Raw genomic sequence first — 22,464 nt, 5'->3', positions numbered from 1 at the left:
CATTTCAGCATGTAGACATGGTCAGGACAGGCTGCTGAAGTTCAACCCAAGCATCAGAATAAGGATGAAAGATGATTGAACGTGGCATGGTTGTGGATGTCAGACGGGCTGATGTGAGTATTTCAGACATTGTTGATCTACTGAGATTTTACTGCACAACCATCTCCAGGGTTTACATGGAATGGTCTGAAACGGGAAAAATACCCAGTGAGCAGCAGTTCTCAGGGTGAAAATACCTTGTTGATGTCAGACGAGAATAGCCAGATTGCTTTGAGATGATAGGAGAACAACAGTAACTCAAAAAATTACTAATTACAAACAAGCTATGCAGAAGAGCATCTCTGAAAGCACAACACATCTGTCTGTAAAAAGCAGGTGGGCTACAGCAACAGAAGACCACACTGGGGGCCACAGCTGTCAGCTAAGAACAGGAAACCAAGGCACAATTTGGCACTGACTCCCCAAAATTAGACATTAAAAGACTGACTCCACAGTAACCAGATCTCAGTCCAGTAGGGCATCCTTGGGATGTGCTTGAAAAGGAAATTTGGATGAGCAGTTGTGAAACAAGACTAAAAGTTTGTATTTCTATTTGTTGCAAGTAAACCTCTTCCAGTGCATTACTGTGTTTCCTCATGTAAGGGTTTTTATTTGTTGATCACCAAGTTGAACTCAGTGACTGACTTTCCATGTTTTTACATATGTGCAAAAAGGTTTTTATTGTTTTAGTGTCTTTTGCACAAGTGAATCTGTGTTGGAAAAAATGCTTGTCTTGAGCAGTGCCTTAAGAGTGGTGAGAATGATGTTTGTGATATAAGAATTACACCAAATTTATCAAGAAAAACTTAAACACCAAATGGTTTTATAATTTTATCAAAATCTTACTGCTTTTGGTAAGAGTACTGTGAGAACTATGGCCTTAATGTAGAGTAAAAGGCATTCTGACACAAAATGAAATGTGAAAGGTTCATCTGATACTTTCCAAAATGTTATTTCATTGAAAAGCAAGATGATAAATGTGAAACTATCTTCTTTTTATTTTTCCTCTGGCCAGTCTTTTAATGGGTTACCATAGCTGATCAACAACCTCCATCTCCCCCTATCTCCAGCATCTTCTGCTGTCACACCAACCTTTTTTCATTACATCCATGAATCTTCTCTGTGGTCTGCCCCTTTTCTTCCTTCCTGGCAGCTTCATCTTCATGCTTTGTCCAATATATCCACTATCACTCTACTGCACGTGTCCAGGCTGTCAGGCTTACCTCGCTGACTTTGTCTCCAAACCTAAAACTGAGGAGTCCCTCTCATTTCTAATCCTGGCCATCCTGGTAACTCACAGTGAAATCTTAACATCATCAGCTCTGCCATCTCCAGCTCTTTTTCCTGACACTGCCTCCAAACTGTAAATCATAGCATGTCTCACTATTGTCTTGTAAATCATCCCTTTCACTCGCTGCCACCTCTGACCCTATATGCTTGAGAAAACAGACAGTGATGAAACATGTAAACTTAGAACATTACAAATTAATACATAATACATTAAACCCCCACTACATATAAGAACAGAATATGCTTGTGTGTAATTAGCAATGCCATGATGTGCACCTGTGATACAAGACTGAGGCAATATGTTTCCATTAGCTTTAAACTGGGGGACAGTTTCACTACTACCACTGACAGTGTGTGAGTGGCCTCAGTGTTCTGCAGAGAAGTAAGAGACATGTAGGTCTGACTGACAAAAGTAAAGTTGTGAGATTGAGATAGGAAGTGCATCGACACAATAACAAAATGTGTTTAGCTGTATGTGTAGACACGATGAGAAAAGCTAATGTGGGCGGAGAAATGTGTTCCTAAGGTGAGAACTACACCAATTCAGAATAGTTATATATTAATAATATGTAAAAAGGATATTGGTAACAAATCCAATATCATAGAGCAGTAATTTCTCCCGTTTCTGTTAATGTAGCATGGCTCGATCCACTGCTATTATTTTCAAATATATGAGTACACATAAATATAGTTTAATATTTTTTTAATTGAACCACAATGGATAGAGAAGAGAAGCATATGAGAATAATTACATTTTAATCCTTTTTCCTGTCACCCACATGTACTTGTAGTGGCTGGTTTCAGGGCAGTAAACCAATCCCCCAGTCTCATTGTATTATCTTGCACACTATGTCTGTTATTGTGCTCACAAGGGAACAGGTGCGTGTGTTTTTTTGGGGAAGGATTTTTTGAGCAGATGACTGAAAGGCAATACAAAGTTGGATTTTGTGACATTAAATGATGAGACAAGAAAATAACATTAAAGTGTCTAATAACTCTCTCCTCTCTGTCTCTCTCCCTCTCTCTCCACATATATATATATATATATATATATATGTATATATATATATATGAAGACCCTTTTGTGTTTGGTCCCCTGAGACCTCCATGATCAGAGAGAATCTATATTTCTTCTCCTCTCCTCTCAAGAAATTCAGCAGCAGAGAAAACAGAAGGCATCATGAACCGATTCACCGTGTCTAAATAACCCCGCCGTCTTGAGCAGACAACAGGCAACGTGGCAGGAGAACAGCTTCACTCAATAATCTCGTTTATCTATTCACCCATCAGGGAAACAAATCAGTTGTACTTTGGATTGTCTTAGCTGTCAAATGTAATGCAAAAAATATGAGAAACCTCTTATCAAACCACAGTGAGGGTAATTCACACGCTTCCATTCTTCTCCCACACTGAGCAAAAACTAAATGCCTACAAGGAGACATGTAACATGGCATGTGTGCATGGGCCAAACAAGCCTCCTCCCACAGACTCGTGGTGATCCTATTACTGCTTAAAGAGAGGAGTGGAGGGGGTCTTTTTCTTTACACAGCAATTAGCCTAATGCAGCATTAACTTTGACCTGCAATGTGCATTTGCCACGACTGCCTGAACTGTCAATGCATTAGTATTCACATCACAAAAACCACCACCATTTTTCCCTCCTTTTTACAGTGTCGCAGATCCTGCCTTAGACTCATTATTGGACTATCCTCATCCAAAGCCTTGTTTTACTCAGTGGATCAATGAAATTCTATTTGAACATCTGTTGGCCAAAACAGCTGTAGATAGCCACTCCAAAAGGAAAGCCCTAATAGGAATTTACTGTTGTCCTTCCACAAGGACACTTCTCTTTGTTTCAGAATAATAAACAACCACTAATCAGCTCTAAATAAATCATTTATCCTCCCAGGACTTTCTTCTACGTATGAAATGAGGCATTGTTAAGGTAGACTGCTTTCAGCTAAGACACAGTTATTCAGTTTAGTATGTCTGCACACTGAAAAATGGTTTTGTCTGTGTCCTATTTTTTCCCTTTGTCCACAATGTATTGTAAAATATAATGAGCTAATATTAACTCACAATGAATCCCAGCAAAATAAATGATGTGTGTCTTTGTGAGTGTAGGTGTGTGCTTGTAGGTGATGCATTAAGCATATCAATAAACCTGTCATCTTGACATATTCCCTCCTGTGCTTTCTTCCTCCAAACAGCAGCCTTCGTTCAATTAGTGGACCGTAAACATGCTGCTTTTGGCTGAGATGTTGCATCTTTGTAATTCTTGGTATCTTCCTATTAACTGCTGTGGACCCATTCTTTTGCATTCACATGACACTGTAGACATCTGGTGTAGCACAGGTTGAGGCAGAAAGTCCACTGGTTTCTCCATCCTGAGTTCTGTGCACTGAAAAAATAGATTAAACTCAGTTATGCATCCATGCAAACTGGCCCACACGTAAATGAATAAACATGCAAGAATGCACACATTACTGTATGCTTGCATGGAAATACACCCATTAAAATATTCACAATTACTCTCTTTGTAATTTCACTTGTTTAGAGCACATTTTATTCTTCCAATTACACTTTTGTTTGTCAAGCATCAGTGTATCACCAGATCACAAATTAAAGTATTTATTATGAAATTAGAGATATTATTTTGTGAATCTCTATAACACAAAATGCATTTTCTTGCTAATTGAAGTGATTAGTCTTTGTTAAAACAACAAAAAAAGCCATTAAATTATTGTCCTTCAGCACTGCTTGGTTCTAAAAAAAAGGCTTTCTATAACAATGACTAGGCAAAAAAAAGGCTTGTCAGTCAGGAAGTTGTCTTTTTCATGCAGATGAGTTGTAGAGGTCAAATGAGTCCCTTTTAGACTTCTGTGTCATGATGCCAAGTTGTCTATGATGCAGGTAAAGTAGAAAAAAAATAGTTTTTTTGTCATTTTTTTAAACTTTATTAATGCGAGACACAGCTTCCAACTCACAGTTGCATTTACAGGAAGCATTGCCAAATGTTTTATGGCTGCACATCAAAGGAAATGATGATAGCATGATCTCTGGCGAGACCGCCGTTACTCAGTCAGTCTTCCCAGCCCCGGAGCAGATATCCGCTATCTTCTGCTTCCACTGCCATCACAATTGCAGATTTGAATGTGTTCGTGTCTGCATGTGAGGTGGTTTGTGGATTCCTGCTAGGTGCTTTATGCTTATGGAAACACACTTTTGTTACCAATATATAAATCAAATTATTGGAGACACCTTTTCTATTCATTTAGGTATAGTAACCATTACTCATGTAGCAGAGAATAATGAATCAATTATTGTGCAAATTAATCTTGGTACTACACGTGTGCTTGGATCAGGCTCTGAGAAATTCTCACTCTTAATATAGGCCAATACTTTAAAGACAATTTATCATTAATGAGACTGAAGTGGATTATGGCTCAGGACTATGAGAGACTGCAGATATATGATGTGAGGTTTTCTCTACCACCTTTCCCTGTCAATTCAGGCTTGACATAATTCTGATTTCTATGTGTGACTATAAAAATCCTCCGGTTGAAATCAAACAATCATTGAAATAATCAGGGAAAAATAAAATAGGCCATACAATAGCTGGATGAAATAAAGGCTTGCGTTACGCTCCGTGTTTAAATTAGTCCTGCATGAGCTATATATCGGCTAATGTGCCTGACAGTCCATTTTCATCATAGCATCTTCTCCCGGGAGTAATATAATGTCTGCCCTTCAGGCGATGTAAATGAAGAAAAATGTAAAAGCCTGAGCCGAGGCTCAGACTGTGCATCAGTGAAGTTAAATGTGATTGAAGCGCAGTGTTGTAGCCTATAGACTAATTTCATCTTATGGGAGGAAACCCAGAAATGCCATATTAATATGTAATTACCACTATTACAGTTTCCTGTCTCAAGTTTGAATATCCACATTATATAGAGGATAATGGATATTTTTTCCCTCATAATGTTAAATAGGTTGGGACTTTAATATGCTAACACATGTCTAAGTTAGTGTATGCATGTAAGTATTCCATTTTGAAAATGCCATTACTGCTATTTTGCCACTGTGTGTTTCAGTTAGGGTGTTTCTGTGCCATGTGTCCCATCAGGTGGTCAGGTTCAGGTGGTCCATTTATGACATATTGTTATGGGAAAACAAAACCATAAAATAAATGAATGAAATAATTTGAGAAGTTTATTTCGGTATTTGATTATTAGGGAACTGCCAGGATGTTTGTACCATTAGGGTTAAGTAGAATGAAGTACAAATATCTCAGAATAAAACAATATGTAGCTTTTTGGTGTTTTCACACAAAAGTCAGATGATAGTTTATGCAACACCATCCATCCATCCACTTATTCTAACAGGCTTGTCTTTGCACTGTTGGAGGAAGGCATGGAGACACAGGGAGAGCATGCAAACTCCTCAGAGAAAAGCTCCAGACTGAATTTGAACCCACGACCTTCTTGCTGTGAAGCAACAGTCGGGCCCTTGAGTTCAATGAGTTTCCACAGCGGCATTATTTTTCAGGATGTGGTGCCCTCTTGTGACTTTTGTGCAAATTTCAATCTGCTGAAAACATAAGTAAAGAAATAAATTCATCCACATAGTCTCACAGCAAGTTGCATTCAAAACAATAAATATTAACCGAATAGTTAATGTATAACAGTTTTGCTATAACTAAACTAAAATAGTATTGAATACAATGTAAAATAAAGATAGTAATAATAATATTTAATAATCCGCCAGTCCTGTGGGGGCGCTGCCAGGCGTTTCTAGACCTTAGGCCTCTTTTTCCTCGGAGCGGAAGTTCGACTGTTGTTTATCCGGCTCTGCATCGTCTCGTCGTGTGGGCAACGATGGCTAGCACTGGTGCAAAACAAGCGCCTAAAATTGTCTCCAAAACTTCTGCGGGAGGCACCGGGGCGGCGGGGGCTAGTGGTGGGCCCCCGATAATGCCCCTCGCCTCTCCGCTCATGGGAAAAAAGAAAAAGCCGTTTCTAGGGATGCCTGCTCCGCTCGGTTACGTTCCCGGTCTCGGCAGAGGGTGAGCTAACTTAAAGCTACATGCTGCTAGCCAGATTGACCCGTTTTTTTCAATCGTACTAACCCAAGTTAATAATGAGTAAAATTTTAGTACAAGGTAGTTTTACAATACATAAATTAATTGGTTAATCTATATATAGAATTTATACGTGAATAAAGTGCATATCGTTTCCCTTACCATGTTTTTAAATAGTTTAGTGGTTTTATGATTTAATTGCTTTACTAAACGTGAACTGTTAAATTGAAATTTAATTCAAATAGAGTTAAATGTCAATATATGCTCTTCCTAAATCCATAGTCATCTAATATGTAATCTGTTTTAGACAAGCGAGCAAAATTTAAGTTAAAAAGTCATAGTGATCAAAATAGTGTTATAAGCATGGAAACATATGTCACTGTGTTATAGAGAAGAGTAAAGATCTCGCTGTGTTTATTTATGTCACATTTAAATGAATGCTTTTCCCTCCAGTGCCACCGGTTTCACCACCCGATCTGATATCGGTCCTGCTCGTGATGCTAATGATCCAGTGGATGACCGGCATGCACCCCCTGGAAAGAGGACGGTCGGGGACCAAATGAAAAAGAACCAGGATGATGATGATGAAGATCTGAATGACACCAACTATGATGAGGTATCTGTGATTTGTTGTAGATAAAGGTGTTTTTTTCTGAGAGTTTAAATGATCAAGTCAAAATTTTAAAGCCGATTTCTTTTATTATGAGCAGTTAATTTGATAATCTTGTCATACTTTGTTGTTTTGTTGTTTCTCTTGTAGTTTAATGGTTATGCAGGTAGCTTGTTCTCAAGTGGGCCCTATGAGAAAGATGATGAGGAAGCCGATGCTATATATGCAGCGCTGGACAAGAGGATGGATGAAAGACGCAAAGAAAGAAGGTTACAAAAAATAAGAGTCTATTGTTTAATTTTTATCAATGCACAGTGTATTTGTTTTCAAATATAATATGGATTTTATATTGCAGGAGTCTTTTGTTCATGGTTGTCGTTGTATTTTAGGGAGCTGAGAGAAAAGGAGGAAATTGAGAAATACCGTATGGAGCGACCAAAAATTCAGCAGCAGTTCTCAGATTTAAAGGTAAGAGATTGACCCTAATATTCCAAACCTCTCTTCTGCATCATTTATGGATTTAAAAAATCTAATGTTGTCTTCTTTTTGCACTAAAAGCATCTTAAATGCATTTTGGTTTTATTGGCTTTATTATCATATCTACAGAAGAAAAGGATTAATATTATCCAATGCAATTCTTTGGTTAAATCAGAATCAGAAGGCTTTTTTTAATCCCTGAGGAAATTATGTGATCAGAGTTTCTCCAAGATTGTAAGAACAGCAGCTAACTAAAATAAATTAAATATTTCAATATATTGCAAAGTTATGCAATATAATGAAATAGCTCTAATATACAAAAATGGCTTTAATTATAAATGTCCCAGTATATTACACAAATGAAATATATACAGTTGACATTGTGGTGCCCCTCTTGTCATACTGTGCTTTTTTGTTTTCTCTGTAGAGGATGTGCAAATAGTAAGCGTGTGCAGGCAGTACAGCATACACTGTGCTTTAAATGGAAGATTTGTACAATGAGATAGCCACAGGCAGGATCGGTTATAGTCTCTAGATTCATGATTTTTAAGAAATGAATTCCCAGGCTAAGATCTTTCTGTGAAATAAGCTTAGTAGCCTAGTAGTGAAAAGTGCCTTGCATGTTTGTCTCTGAAACAGTGTTCCCTTTTCTTCTTGTTTTACTGAGGAAATAAAATACTGATTAAAATAGAGGTGCTATTTTAATCAGTACAGATATTTGCAGATTCTGTGCAGTAAATCACATTTAGCTTAGGTACTCAGGTATTATCAAATAGAGCAGGGCGATATGACCAAAAATATTTATCACGATATACATTTGAAAATTTGCGATAACGATATAACTGACGATATAATTGATGTGAGACAAAATACTTTACAACTCCACAACTTTATTAGTGTAAAAAAATCCAACGTATTTTCACTTAAACAAGCAGCTGTTTTTTATGTGCATTAAAGTTATATAAAATTTAACAGTGCAAATGCAAATTCCTTGCTGACAGTTTAACCAAAAGGCATTTCCAGAGGAAACTGGCCGACATATCCTCAGCATAACCATGTATAATAGACACAAACCTTAAAAAGAGGTTATACACACACAATACGGTAATATTATGTTGAAGCACAGTAACGTATCACTCCGCGAGGCTCCTGCCTACGATAGCCGTAATGCTCCGACAATCCATCAAGTGGTGCGGGTTCGTAGCTTAGCAAAGTCGTACTAAAACATTTGACAGATTTTCGAGCACCGTGTACGACATAAAATCGTTTCGAGGTCAGTAAACACAACCAGAGTTCATACATAAGGCACACGGGATTATAAGGGGCACTGTCGATTTTCAGAAAAATCAAAGGATTGATTTTAAGTGTGCCGTATTTTCCAAAAAACACGGTAATAACGACAGCCCGCTAGCATGCGCTACCAAAAATAGTGCTTTGTTGTGTATCTGACGGACGAAAGATAAACCAGTTCCACACCACTGAAGTTGCAGCATTTTTACAAACCAATTCTGGTTCATCTGTTTCATTCAACGATCCGCTTTCGCCCTTCTCATTCTCCGTCGCCGCCATGCTTTTTCCGCCATGTGCGTATGAAAACAAAGGCACTGCGCATGTGCGTTTTACCCATATTCTATCGCGATATTTCACTTTCTTATTGTTGCCCAACATTATACCGGTATTACCGTGAACGGTATGATATGGCCCAGCCCTATTATCAAACTATTGTAAATGAAAGCAATGCTCACATCCCATTCTTTTCTCCAACATCTTTCTCTACCATTTCTCTACAGAGGAAGCTTGCAGAGGTGTCAGAGGAGGAATGGCTGAGCATTCCTGAAGTGGGAGATGCCAGAAACAAGCGCCAGAGGAATCCCCGCTATGAGAAGCTCACCCCTGTCCCCGACAGCTTCTTCTCCAAACACTTGCAGAGTGGAGAGAACCACACCTCTGTTGACCCGTTGCAAGGGGTCAGTATACTGTGTATACAAATAGAAATAATTTTTGTAACTCATATTTACTTCCAAGTGCACTTCACTAAACTTCAGGGTGTAGTTTCACTATGGCCCAGCAGGAGTCAGGATATCTCCTTGGAAAAAAAGTTACTCTCCAGTTACAGCAGTTTGCTCAGTTTTTGTCTGTTTAACAGACTGGACACCTGTTGCTACAGTAATTGGTCACACGAACTTTGTTGGCATTTAAAATACATTTGAAAGGGACACTTCATTGACCTGTGCATGCAGGTAGACGTCCATGAATTGAAAATGGAGACACGGCGTGCTGATTTAAAAAGTTGAGTTTTTTAAGAGGTATAGCCTCTTAACAGAGAAAAAGTCATTGCTTGACTTTAAATTAAAAGATTGAAGTAATTTGTGTCATCTTGCATTGGTTAGAAAAGTGTTACATGATTCAGGCTTTTGTTTCAAGAGCTGTTTAAACGTGCCATGACAGACTTCGCACAGACTGTGTTGCTCCTCTCTGTTGACATTGTTTCCTATGTCTACTAGCTGGGAGGTCTGAACACACCTTATCCAGGAAGCATGACACCTGGTCTGATGACACCAGGGACCGGAGAACTGGATATGAGGAAAATTGGTCAGGCCAGAAACACACTCATGGATATGAGGCTCAGTCAGGTAAATGATGCATCACCTAGCGCAACTTTCACTTTTACTTTCTTCTAGGATTCATGCTGCTGCCATTATACTGATAGAAACAACTTAACTATTCTCTATCCCTTTGTCTACATGTTTTCTGTATTCAGGTGTCTGACTCAGTGAGTGGACAAACAGTGGTGGATCCCAAGGGTTACTTGACAGATCTTAACTCTATGATCCCCACTTATGGAGGAGACATCAGGTAGAGAGACACTGACAGCATCAGATTGCTATATTTGTGTAAAAGAAGTTGCTGTGTGTATATGTGTTTAATCGCTTATTTGTGGCTCTGCTTGTTCAGTGACATCAAGAAGGCTCGTCTGCTGCTGAAATCAGTGAGGGAAACAAATCCCCATCACCCACCTGCCTGGATTGCTTCTGCCAGGCTGGAGGAGGTGACTGGGAAGTTGCAGGTGGCCAGAAACCTGATCATGAAAGGCACAGAGATGTGTCCGAAGGTAAAGGAAGTTAAACAGTACAATAAAACTATTAAATGACAAAGAACACAAGGATGCTGATGTTTTCTGGATATTTTGCTCAAATTAACCCTATAATCTCTAAGATTGCATTTCTTAGAATATGGTATTAGTATAGCGCTAGTATTATAATGTAACAGCTGCTTAAATTTAAGACGTAACATTACTTCTTGAATAAGTTGCAAATGGGGACAATGGTTTGTGCTTTCCTGTTTAAATAAGTATTTTCCCTTTGGATTAGAGTGAGGATGTGTGGCTGGAGGCTGCCAGGCTCCAGCCTGGTGACACAGCTAAAGCCGTGGTAGCCCAGGCTGTCCGTCACCTTCCACAGTCTGTGCGCATCTATATCAGAGCTGCAGAGCTGGAGACAGACGTCAGGGCTAAGAAACGAGTCCTCAGAAAGGGTAAGGTTGTCATTTATCCCCTCCAATATTTAACAAAAAGCTTTTTTGTGTGCTTGTGTTTATTTATTCACAGATTACCAGAAATTCGTCTTCCTGTTATGATATGAGCCGAGGTTCATGCGCCTTCCCAGCAATGCATATCAGAATGAACCATTTCTGCCAAAAGAAAGAAACTTAATTTCTGCAGGGCCAAAACTCAAGACCAGTCTCAATCTGTTTATCTTCTTATAAAATCACCCGCACAGATCTGCTCACTTTCTTTACTCATAAGGTTGCAACAAAAGATTTTATCACAGTTACATTTGGCAGCTGTGTTTCTGGCTTCTTGTCAAAGCGAGACACCCTATTTAACCATGGTGTCAATGCTCTAACTTACGCATGCACGCACGCACACAAACGCTTATTAACACTTCCCAGCAGCATACCCCACTGACAGAGATGGATCAGCGTTTCCTCTGAGGAAGAGCTTACTCCGCCTCTACATGTTCAGTTGCCTCTGCTCTACTTTTCTCAGTTACATACAAAGCACACTCCCATCCCAGCTGACACTGTTGCTATTACAGAAAATATGTTATTTATTTTTGTTGTCTGTGCTTGTGTGTTCTCTGAGCTCTATAGGATCTTTGTTAAATAGTTTTTGTGTTCTTGTTTTTATGAATTCTTGCATTGAAGTTATTCAAAATAAGAAGCATCAGCAAAATAACTTAGTACTTATTTAACTGTTCCCTGTCATAGCGCTGGAAAATGTATCCAAGTCAGTTCGACTGTGGAAGACAGCTGTTGAACTGGAGGAACCAGAGGATGCCAGGATCATGCTCAGCAGAGCTGTGGAGTGTTGCCCTACAAGTGTGGAGGTACTTCACCAACATGAACATTTGGAAATTGGACTGAATGTCTCAGAGTGCAGCACAATATATGAACATATGCAATGAACTTTATAACTAACTCTCTGTCCTCTCTAGCTTTGGCTGGCACTGGCCCGGTTAGAGACGTATGAGAACGCTCGTCGTGTCCTGAACAAAGCTCGAGAGAATATCCCCACTGATCGCCACATCTGGATCACTGCTGCGAAGCTGGAGGAGGCCAATGGGAACACTCAGATGGTCGAAAAGATCATTGACCGAGCCATCACTTCTCTGCGTGCCAATGGTGTGGAGATCAACAGAGAACAGTGGATACAGGTTTGTTTCTGGGGCTTTCTGTTTTCTTTGAAATGACTGAGAAGATAAAGGGAGACCAAATTGCTCGTTATTTTTATTCATAAATGAGTGGCTCCCACTTTGAACTGTGATGTGCTTTAAACCTGCATTCGATCTGAAGGCCAACAGACGGTGGTAGCTGAGGACTCAAAAAGTCACAAAAAGTCAAAATGGAAAAAATGGCTTTCTTAGCATTTAAATTTTCAATATGATTTAATGGGATCAGTCACTCATTTCAGGACATACAGGACATACATAAGAGGATATGCTCATTGGCTAACAACTTGTGATTGACCAGGCAACAGCCAATAAACAAGCCATTTCACAGGCATGCTCATTCGTCTTTGTCACATCCCATTTTTTAACCAAGATGGCAACAGTAAGATCACTACAACACACAAAAAACACTAGCACAAAAGTGAGTCATGCCTGAATGAGGGAATCACTTTAACTTAGTGAGGAAGCCAACAGTGTGACGTATCCTGTTTCTGAAAAGGCCCAAAGATTCACGCTGAACAGCCTGCTGCACTTAAACTTGAAGCGAGGATCTGTTTTGGGAGATTTCATATGAACTTGCTATTGCGAATTGTTCATTGGTTGTTGTTGGACTTATTCTTTTAGAGACTTTGCTGTGGAGTTAAGTTTGCAAGTCTTACAAAGACAAACTACTGATTTATTTTACATTTACATGACTAGAGTCCCCTAAAGGCTCCAGAGAATTGCCTGTTTACACATTACCTGTCTCACTGTTGTGAAGAGAAAACGGCTTTTAGCCAGAATATGCAGAACACTTATCCAAACAACTTTGAAGTCAACCCTGCACTTCCTTGGCTCCCCAGCAATCCACTTGCCAAGTGTGGGACATGTTAAATGATTGGCTTGTGAGAACAGCAAACAACTCACACAAGATCCTCAAAGAGATGCCAGTAATGTTTCATCTGGATGCAAAACAACACAGCACTGTGTCTAATGTTTTGTTTAGTGCAGTACACAGCTGTTTTGCAGTAATTGGCTTTAACTGAAATTCCTCTTTTGCATAGTTGTTTTATTTGTTTGTTTTTTCTTCTTTTTGCCAGTGGCATTTTTTTCTTGTCACCGCAAATATTTGCTTATTAATGTCTGTCAGCTTTAATATTATTATTATTTTATAAATCTGCAGGTGTTCTGATGTCAGTTTTAAAATTTCTTTCTAATTAATATTAGAATTATTTTTGTGTTAATCACTTTATCATTTCATTTGAATGGCTTACCTAGAATTGATACCAGCAGTTCATCCAGTAATTTTTGCACCCTTCTTCTTCTTCTCCCAAAGTGTCTATCCTTCTAAATGCTTGTTCATACCCTGCAGGACGCAGAGGAGTGTGACAAGGCAGGTAGTGTGGCTACCTGCCAGGCCGTGATAAGGGCTGTCATAGGGATTGGAATTGAGGAGGAGGACCGCAAACACACCTGGATGGAAGATGCCGAGAGTGTAAGTATAGAGAGATTAGTTTGGGTTTTTTAAAATAAGTTTTTTACATACTTGCTGTTGTAGTTAAATTTAACAATGAGATGGTTGTGTGTTTGTGCCTCAGTGTGTGGCCCATGGGGCGCTGGAGTGTGCCAGAGCCATCTATGCCCATGCTCTCCAAGTATTCCCAAGTAAAAAAAGTGTCTGGCTTAGAGCTGCCTACTTTGAGAAGAACCATGGCACCAGGTGACAATCTTTAATTTCCAAATGCAAACATTAGCAGTCAGAAGGTGACAGTTGCTGTTTTGCATCACTATACTTATTTATTCTTTTTTGCTCCTGTGCTTTATGACCTGCTGCTTCGTCGTCGCCGCCGCATCAATTATTCTTTCATGGCACATTTAATTTCTCAGAGAGTCCTTGGAGGCTTTACTTCAGAGGGCTGTGGCTCACTGCCCCAAAGCAGAGGTATTGTGGCTAATGGGTGCCAAGTCCAAGTGGCTTGCTGAGGATGTGCCCGCAGCCAGAAGCATCCTTGCTCTGGCCTTCCAGGTAATTAAAAAGCATTCACTTCTCAATGCAGCATGTCAAATATTAGAGTAATCTATGTATACCTATGTCTAACTCTGTTATCCTGTGTCTTCTGCTTCTCCTCACCCTCTGTTCTCCTCTGTCTGTTTTCCTAGGCTAACCCAAACAGTGAAGAGATCTGGCTTGCTGCTGTCAAACTGGAGTCGGAGAATAATGAGTATGAAAGAGCCCGTCGACTGCTAGCCAAGGCCCGCAGCAGTGCACCAACAGCCAGGGTAAGTGTATCTGTGTGAATTTCAGAGTAGGGAACTATTGTAAAGGTTACTTCGTAGAAAGGATAAAAGTTAATACTTGGTTTTCTGTTTGAGCTTTTAATACTTGGTTGAATTATAGAATTGCCTAAAAAGCTATTAAAGGAAACTGAATATTTTTATAAGAAGATTAATGAAATCAAGTTGTTCAGGTTATCTCATGTCACTTGCACTGAGTATGACTGCGTTTGCATTGAATCAATCCTGTCCTTTCACTTTGACTGGCCTTTTATGAACTGTACTACATTGTGTTTTTCATGTAGTGTTATTAATTTTTGAACTCTGACACATTTTGGATGAGTGATTCAAGTGTTAGTTTATTTTTCTGTTTTGAAACCACTGCTCTCTACATAATGGTGCAATTTCCTTGAGGTTGTTTCTGGGAACACTGTCAGGTTCAGGCTTGCAGGTTTTCCACAGATTATGCCGTTCAGTACCACATAGGCTGACAGATGTTGTCAGCCAAACTTTTAAACCACCACTCTGTCTGTCAAGTGACCTGGCAACACTCCCCTTTATCTTTGTTGTATGCTGACAGATGTGAGTAAGAGAATCTGCCCTAATGTTTGCTGTACTGCTTGTCCTATCAGATAACACAAAGTTTTAGTGTTAACCACTTAAGCATTTAGGCAAAAACCTAGCAAGTTGGCATTTGATAAAACTGATGCAAGTACTGGGGTTCAGTATAAGCATTTTCCTTGTTTTACATTATTCTGTTTCAGGTGTATTACAATGCATTTGCAAATATAAAACTTCATAGGTCTCATTTGTATTTGTAATCTCTACAGGTGTTTATGAAGTCAGTGAAATTGGAGTGGGTGTTGGGAAACATAGAAGCTGCCCAGGAGTTGTGCACCGAGGCCCTGAAGCACTACGAGGACTTCCCTAAGCTTTGGATGATGCGAGGCCAAATCGAGGAGCAGTGTGAAAATATGGATAAAGCTAGAGAGGCCTATAACCAAGGGGTGAGGATGGGGTTATGTTTGGGGCATGGGTTTGTTTTAGTATTGGATTGACCACAAATGCAAAGGAAGGAAGTGTTTTATTTTTTGATGAAAATGAGTGTGTCATTAAAAACCAGAGTATGGGTTAAGGATTTTTTTTTCATTGGTACAGTTAAAGAAGTGTCCCCACTCTGTGCCACTGTGGTTGTTGCTGTCACATTTGGAAGAGAGAGTGGGACAGCTGACCAGAGCCAGAGCAATCCTCGAGAAGGCGCGGCTCAAGAATCCCCAGACTGCTGAGCTGTGGTAAGAAAATACACGACAACAAGGAACTAGGAAGAGTTTTAGTTTGGAAAAGGTCACCTGCGCACCAGTGTATTTTAGCATATGCATGTTTTTTTTTCTCTCCTATCCATGAAAACCTGTAAAAAGTTACAGCTGGAAAACATTATATTTGTGCCTCCAAACTAGAAGCAGGCTTAATTTGCTTTTGCAAAACCACATCATCCGAAACTGGCATTGCTGGCACATCAAGAACATATATAACACCAACACCATTTATTGTCATAAATTCTGAAATAAAGGCATCTAAAAGTACATATGATCTTATTAATCAGGCTGGAGTCAGTCAGATTGGAGTACAGGGCTGGACTGAAGAACATTGCCAACACGCTGATGGCCAAAGCCCTGCAGGAGTGCCCAAATTCAGGTGTGTATAAAATGCTGCTATAGATGGAAAAGCTTTGTTTTTCTGAACCTGTATTAGTGCAAAAAAAACCCAACATCAATGTATTTTCACTTAAACAAGCAGCTGTTTTTTATGTGCATTAAAGTTATATAAAATTTAACAGTGCAAATGCAAATTCCTTGCTGACAGTTTAACCAAAAGGCATTTCCAGTGGAAATTGGCCGACATATCCTCAGCATAACCATGTATAATAGCCACAAAACTTAAAAAGAGGTTATACACACACAATACGGTAATATTATGTTGAAGCACAGTAACATATCACTCCGCGAGGCTCCTGCCTACGATAGCCGTAATGCTCCGACAATCCATCAAGTGGTGCGGGTTCGTAGCTTAGCAAAGTCGTACTAAAATATTTGACAGATTTTCGAGCACCGTGTACATAAAATCGTTTCGGGGTCAGTAAACACAACCAGAATTCATACATAAGGCACACGGGATTATAAGGGGCACTGTCGACTTTCAGAAAAATCAAAGGATTGATTTTAAGTGTGCCGTATTTCCAAAAAACACGGTAATAACGACAGCCCGCTAGCATGCGCTACCAAAAATAGTGCTTTGTTATGTATCTGACGGACGAAAGCTCAACCAGTTAAACACCACTGAAGTTTGAGCATTTTTACAAACCAATTCTGGTTCATCCGTTTCATTCAACGATCCGCTTTTGCCCATCTCATTCTCCGTCGCCACCATGCTTTTTCCGCCATGTGCGTATGAAAACAAAGGCACTGCGCATGTGCGTTTTACCCATATTCTATCACAATATTTCATTTTCTTATCGTTGCCCAACATTATACCGGTATTACCGTGAACGGTATGATATGGCCCAGCCCTACGCACAACCCAGTTTGATTTGAAGTAGGCTGTGCCAGATTGGAGTCTTTGGCGGGCCGAATCTGGCCCCTGGGTATTTAGTTTGTGATCCCTGCTTTAGATGGTTTGTTTTCCTCTGTGCCCTTCACGTTTATGCAGACTTAACTTTCGTTCATTGCACTGGCACTATTGGACTTTAATGCACAAATTTCAATCCCCTTTTATTTTCTTCCTTCAAAGGTATCCTGTGGGCTGAGGCAGTGTTTTTGGAGGCCAGGCCCCAGAGGAAGACAAAGAGTGTGGATGCTTTGAAGAAGTGTGAACATGATCCACACGTCTTGCTCGCTGTAGCCAAGTATGACTTGAACTTTTCACTCCCTTTAGTAATAGCTATTACTTTTTGTGATAACCTACAATATAAAAAGGTGTATTTTGTTGGTGTTTTACATTCAGCAGACCTTTCTGTATGAAACTCTTAACATTTTGAGATGTTCTGCATATGTCAGGTTGTTCTGGAGTGAGCGCAAGATCACCAAGTCTAGAGAGTGGTTCCTCAGGACCGTAAAGATTGAGCCAGATCTGGGGGATGCTTGGGCTTTCTTCTACAAGTTTGAGCTGCAGCATGGCACAGAGGTAAGGATCTGGTGTCTAGACTTGTGCTATTTTGTTCATGCATTAATAAGTTGATTAAATCATTTGAAATTTGATTCAAACCTGCTGCCTGGCTGGGGGCTTTCTGTGTGGAGTTTTCTAGTTCTTCATTGATTGCATTGGTGCAGTTTTACTCCAGGCGTTGGTTGTGAATCAATTGTTTGTTATTACTTAGTGTTATTGTATGAAGTGAATATGTCAGCAGCTATAAAATTAAAATTTTCAGCTTTATGTTCAGTCGTTAAAATGTGCTGTAAAACATGAAATCATACATGATAAACATGTAATTAGTTTTTCCAGCTCCATGATTTATGGTATACATTCTTGCTTTTTTTTTTTCTTTCTTCACAAAGTTGGTAGTCACTTACTTGTTTGTGTGGCCGGTCCATGTGTTGTGCTGTGATTGTATAACATTACTGCTCTGTATGCTTCAGGAGCAGCAGGAAGAGGTGCGAAAACGCTGTGAGAATGCAGAGCCCCGTCATGGAGAGCTGTGGTGTGCCGAGTCCAAACATGTACTAAACTGGCAGAAGAAGACAGGAGAGATCTTAGCACAGGTAGCCAGCAAGATCAAGAACACATTCTGAGAGTGGGGAAATTTGGACTGAAAACACCTGGAGGACTCTGGCAGTCACCAGTATAGCAGTGAGCAGCTATTGACATGCTTATTCTGTACCAGGACTTGCCCATCTCTGGCAGATTTCAAGTATTTACACACGCCCTTACATTTTTTTGTTGTTGTATGTGTCAGGAGAAAGTAATGATTTGACATCAAAGTGACAAAATCTGTGGATGTTTTTAATTTTTTTTTAAAAAAAATCAAAGTGACTGATGGTTACCCTCTTCATCCTGATATGCAGTAAGGAGATCTTTGGCTGCGATGTGAGATTTTTGTGGATACGTTTTTGATCTGTCTGTGTGTATGGGGTTTCAAGGTGTGGCCTCAGCTATTGTTGTGATTTGGCTTCTTTGTTAAAATCCTTGTCTTATACTCTTCTAAAAGTGCTAGAAGAGTACCCTTAGGTGTCCTCTCGGATTTCACAGCATTTTTCTGTTATTATTTAAACCTCCTGAGTCATGCTCTGCTTGATGTTGACGATCAGAGGTGGTGTGTTTTGTTTTGTTTTGTTAAAACATTGAATTTTGTTTTGCTTCAGGTCCCACACGCCTTCTGGCAAATAATACATTGTTTTCCCTTTGCAACTCTGCTGTGAAGATGCAACCGATGAATCATCTAGTAAGCAGCTGTCGCATGTGCATTGAATAATTAAAGAGAAAAACACCCATTCTAGTGATTCATTCATTCATTCCTAAATCCACCTTTTTAGCATATTACTGAGTATAAAAGGTTACTTTCAGGTTTATTAAATAAATGATTATGTCATAGTAAATCTGCCGTTCTCTTCTCTTTGGTTTAGAGTCATGCAGAGTGTCTCCCATCTTCTTTACTATTAATCCCTGCTGCATTACCACAGAATTCTTCCAAAGGTCTGCCTAGTTCAGCTAACAACCTGACTAACTTTACCGATATCGATCAAATATCACAGTCTGCACTCCCATTGGTCAGTGTTGGTATTCTGCTTGTTAGGCAGAAGAAGGGCAACAAAAGATAAACAGGGCAGGCTATAATAGCTTTGTGGAGTTGGAGTTGGGTAACATTCAGCTCTGTGTACAAGTAGGAAGATGGCAGTTTTTTGTTACTGAAAATGTAACAAAAGCTACAGTTATATAATCAATATGGACTTAAAGGACAGACTTATAAGCTTTAATTCAAGGGGTGTCCAATACCACTGATGAGTTAGAGCTGGTCCAGTGTTTTTACAGTGTTCCGTTTTTATTTATTATTTTGTTTTGTGAGCTGCTTCTATTTTTTTTTTCTTCACAAGTTAATGCGGTAAAAGGTCGTGAGATGTTTCCAAGTGACGTGTTTGGAAAGCAGCTGTCATCACAACGTGCCATCAAAAGAGCTCTTAAGTACAAGTGTAACAGACCAAATATCAGCTGCAAAACAAGAAAAAACAGCTCCTTCAGCGTGATAGCGAGTGCATTAGAGAGGCCAAATCATTTAGACAGGAAAAAAACCAAACCAAGGCACTTTGCAACATAACAAAGTCCACATTTCCATGGATGACAACACCGGTGGATGATCCTGGGATCCTTTCCATTGTAAATGGAGCCTGACTGATATTTAGGACGATACTGATATTTGGTTATTTTAAAAATATGATATTGCGATATATTTGTCGATATCTTTTTTTTTTTTTTAAGAAGACATAAAATAAACATAAACATTTGTTACGTGTACTTTTTTTTATCCCCTGCCTGAAGCTGCACGGATCAGCTGCTTGTTGCGTTTGGTGGGTTGCGAATAGGGAAGTTGCAGAGTGCCCTCTGGTGGACAACTTATGCAATATCAACACCCACAACGTGGTTGAAGGACGTTTCTCTCTTCTATGTCATTTATGAGCTGTTACAAATGCAGATACCAATAGACTGGCATACAACTAAGTCAGTCGGGCTCTAATTATAAGGATACAGAGGGTTAACGACAAGGTACAAACCATACCTGAAAGTAAAAGGAAAGATTAGACTTTGCCAGAGCAGTTTGGAAACACCATTCTTTAAACAAATAAAACTGACATCAACCTTTACCGGAATGATGGGACAAAAAAAGATTGGCACAGCCATCCATTGGCTCATAACTCAAGCATACAGCATCTAATAAAAAAATGGACTGGAGACAGTATGATGCACAGACACGCATGCTTTCCAGTTTCACTAGTCACTAGTGTTGTGATGACACAAGGCAGAAAGAATCATGAAAAACTTAAATGTTGGGCTAAACACCACAAAGTAGGAAACTCATTCCACGTTAATTTATTAAATTACATTCTAGCTGCTGAAAATAAGTGACTGTGAAAGATGGTTGTGATTTTTCAACAGTTCATGCAATATTTTTGTTTAACTCAAAGCTGAGAGTCTGTACTTAACGTCCATATTCACTCTGTAATAGGGGTGGGTTTTAATAATCGATTTATCGATTAAAATCGATTCTGGCTTGGATAACGTGATATCGATTCATTAAAATCCTGAATCGATTTTTTTATATAAATGTATTTTGCCCAAAATTCAAGAATCTCAGGTGAAACGTCACAAAATTTTGACAACCACCAAACATTTAAAACAGTAAATGAGAGCAGGTACACGGCTTCTGCACAAAGACGTAAACTCAAAGCGCGGACCCGCGGATCAGAATCAGTGAGATGTCGCCTTTCTCACCGGACGGCACGGACACGGTCGGGGCTGAAAGCCGACAGCTCGCTGATTCTGATGTTTCGGCGGGTCCACGCTTTGTGTTTACGCCCTTTTTGCGCTGATTCTAAAGCTGTTAGTTTTATCTCTCTCCAAACAATATTGACCAAACCAGCAGCAAAAGAAGATCCAAACTACGCTTCACAAAAACATCGTCATGGACTCCCTCTGACTTTTGCTGTTTTGCTTCCACCACAATAAAATCACACTTCATGCACAGCTCTCTCTCTCTCTCTCTTTCTCAGTGTACTTCAAGAACAGTTTCCCGTCTATCCACGAAATCTGTTTTCTGCATTATTCGCTTGCTTGTTACGCACAAGTCTACCGTTATTTACAGCGCTGTCGGCCACTGTTTTTTTTTCCTTTTACTTACTTCCGAAAAGAAAACCTAATTTCTGCCGTTCAATAGGCTTCTGAACAAATTTAAACTTTTTAAAATTATACAAAATGCAAAACGCTGTGTCTCTAATAAAACCGCTGTAACTTCAGAGATAATGTTCATATGTTGATTAATGGTTTTCTTTTGTTTTTGATGTACTGCAGAATATTTTTATAAAATCCCAGGCCAGGAAAATCACCTTCATGTTTTTCTGTGTTTTATCTTCAGCTACTTTGACACAAAGGTATCTGCTGTGATGCTCACACCTTTGATAAAGTCTGGAAAGTGTCAGCTTCCTTTTTATAGATACAAAAATATGTAAATGTACTGATCTGAATTATAACATTTCTGACTGTCTGAGGCAAAATTTCCCAGATTCGAATCGAATCGAATTGAATTGAATCGAATCGTGGATCGAATCGATTCGGGACCCTGTGAATCGGAATCGAATCGAATCTATTCTAGAAATCAGTGACGATACCCAGCCCTACTCTGTAACACTTGAATTTGTTTTTGTGAAATCTTTAAATGAGAAAATGTGTTCTCTGGTGTGTTGACAAGCACTTATTTTGCTTTCATGCTGCTTGATCTGTTCATCTTTCTTTAGCTGCCTGTGACCAGCCATTAACCAGCACACTGTCAGCTGGATTTGGCACACATGAGAATTCTGTTAAGGAATTATATTTATAGCTCACATTGAAGGTGGTAAAAATGTACTATTAAATCAAAAATTATGCTTTATTGTTTTGATTTGTGTCTAGAATCTGAGTTCAGTCTATGTGGTTGTTACAATTGTGAAATAAATGCATATTTCAGGCATTTTATACAAGAACTATCTAAAAAGGGCAGTTTCACATTTACAGAATGTTTGAACTGAACACATTAAGGTGTTTTTATCTGTAGCTGTGTTTGTTAAACACTTTACATTTTTGTGGAATTATATGTTTTGTGTCTTCTCCAGATTTGGCTATATCTGTTTAGAAACACATGACAGTGTATATAAACTCTTTCTCAAGGATTATATCATGTAGCCATGATTTTTGTCCTTTCTACATATCTTTTCTGAAATGTGTTTAAAAATACTTTGCAGGCATCC

At 39.2% G+C, this 22,464-nt stretch overlaps 1 protein-coding gene across 1 annotated transcript; it reads left to right on the top strand.

Moving 5' to 3' along the window:
- Positions 1–6,159: 6,159 nt before the first annotated feature.
- Positions 6,160–22,109, top strand: prpf6 (PRP6 pre-mRNA processing factor 6 homolog (S. cerevisiae)). The gene is made up of 21 exons (XM_084917464.1): positions 6,160–6,394; positions 6,863–7,025; positions 7,170–7,288; positions 7,409–7,487; positions 9,287–9,463; positions 10,001–10,129; positions 10,258–10,352; positions 10,452–10,608; positions 10,868–11,030; positions 11,766–11,884; positions 11,993–12,211; positions 13,578–13,700; positions 13,804–13,925; positions 14,093–14,231; positions 14,366–14,485; positions 15,310–15,486; positions 15,638–15,771; positions 16,083–16,174; positions 17,267–17,381; positions 17,533–17,659; positions 18,112–22,109. Exons 1-21 carry the CDS (start codon positions 6,207–6,209, stop codon positions 18,262–18,264), a joined length of 2,910 nt encoding a protein of 969 aa, XP_084773590.1. The 5' UTR covers positions 6,160–6,206; the 3' UTR covers positions 18,265–22,109.
- Positions 22,110–22,464: the final 355 nt, after the last annotated feature.

Source organism: Perissodus microlepis, chromosome 20 (assembly GCF_051167445.1).
Source record: "Perissodus microlepis isolate ML-2025 ecotype Zambia chromosome 20, ASM5116744v1, whole genome shotgun sequence".
Taxonomy (NCBI): domain Eukaryota; kingdom Metazoa; phylum Chordata; class Actinopteri; order Cichliformes; family Cichlidae; genus Perissodus; species Perissodus microlepis.
This window is presented reverse-complemented; position numbering and strand designations above follow the sequence as displayed.

What these genes read in the sequence shown, in the direction of transcription:
- prpf6 (XM_084917464.1), top strand. Translation starts at nt 6,207, where the DNA reads ATGGCTAGCACTGGTGCAAAACAAGCGCCTAAAATTGTCTCCAAAACT. An exon ending in TCCTTGCTCTGGCCTTCCAG is followed by an intron (nt 14,232 to 14,365) that starts GTAATTAAAAAG and finishes CTGTTTTCCTAG; the next exon opens with GCTAACCCAAACAGTGAAGA. An exon ending in GAGAGGCCTATAACCAAGGG is followed by an intron (nt 15,487 to 15,637) that starts GTGAGGATGGGG and finishes TCATTGGTACAG; the next exon opens with TTAAAGAAGTGTCCCCACTC.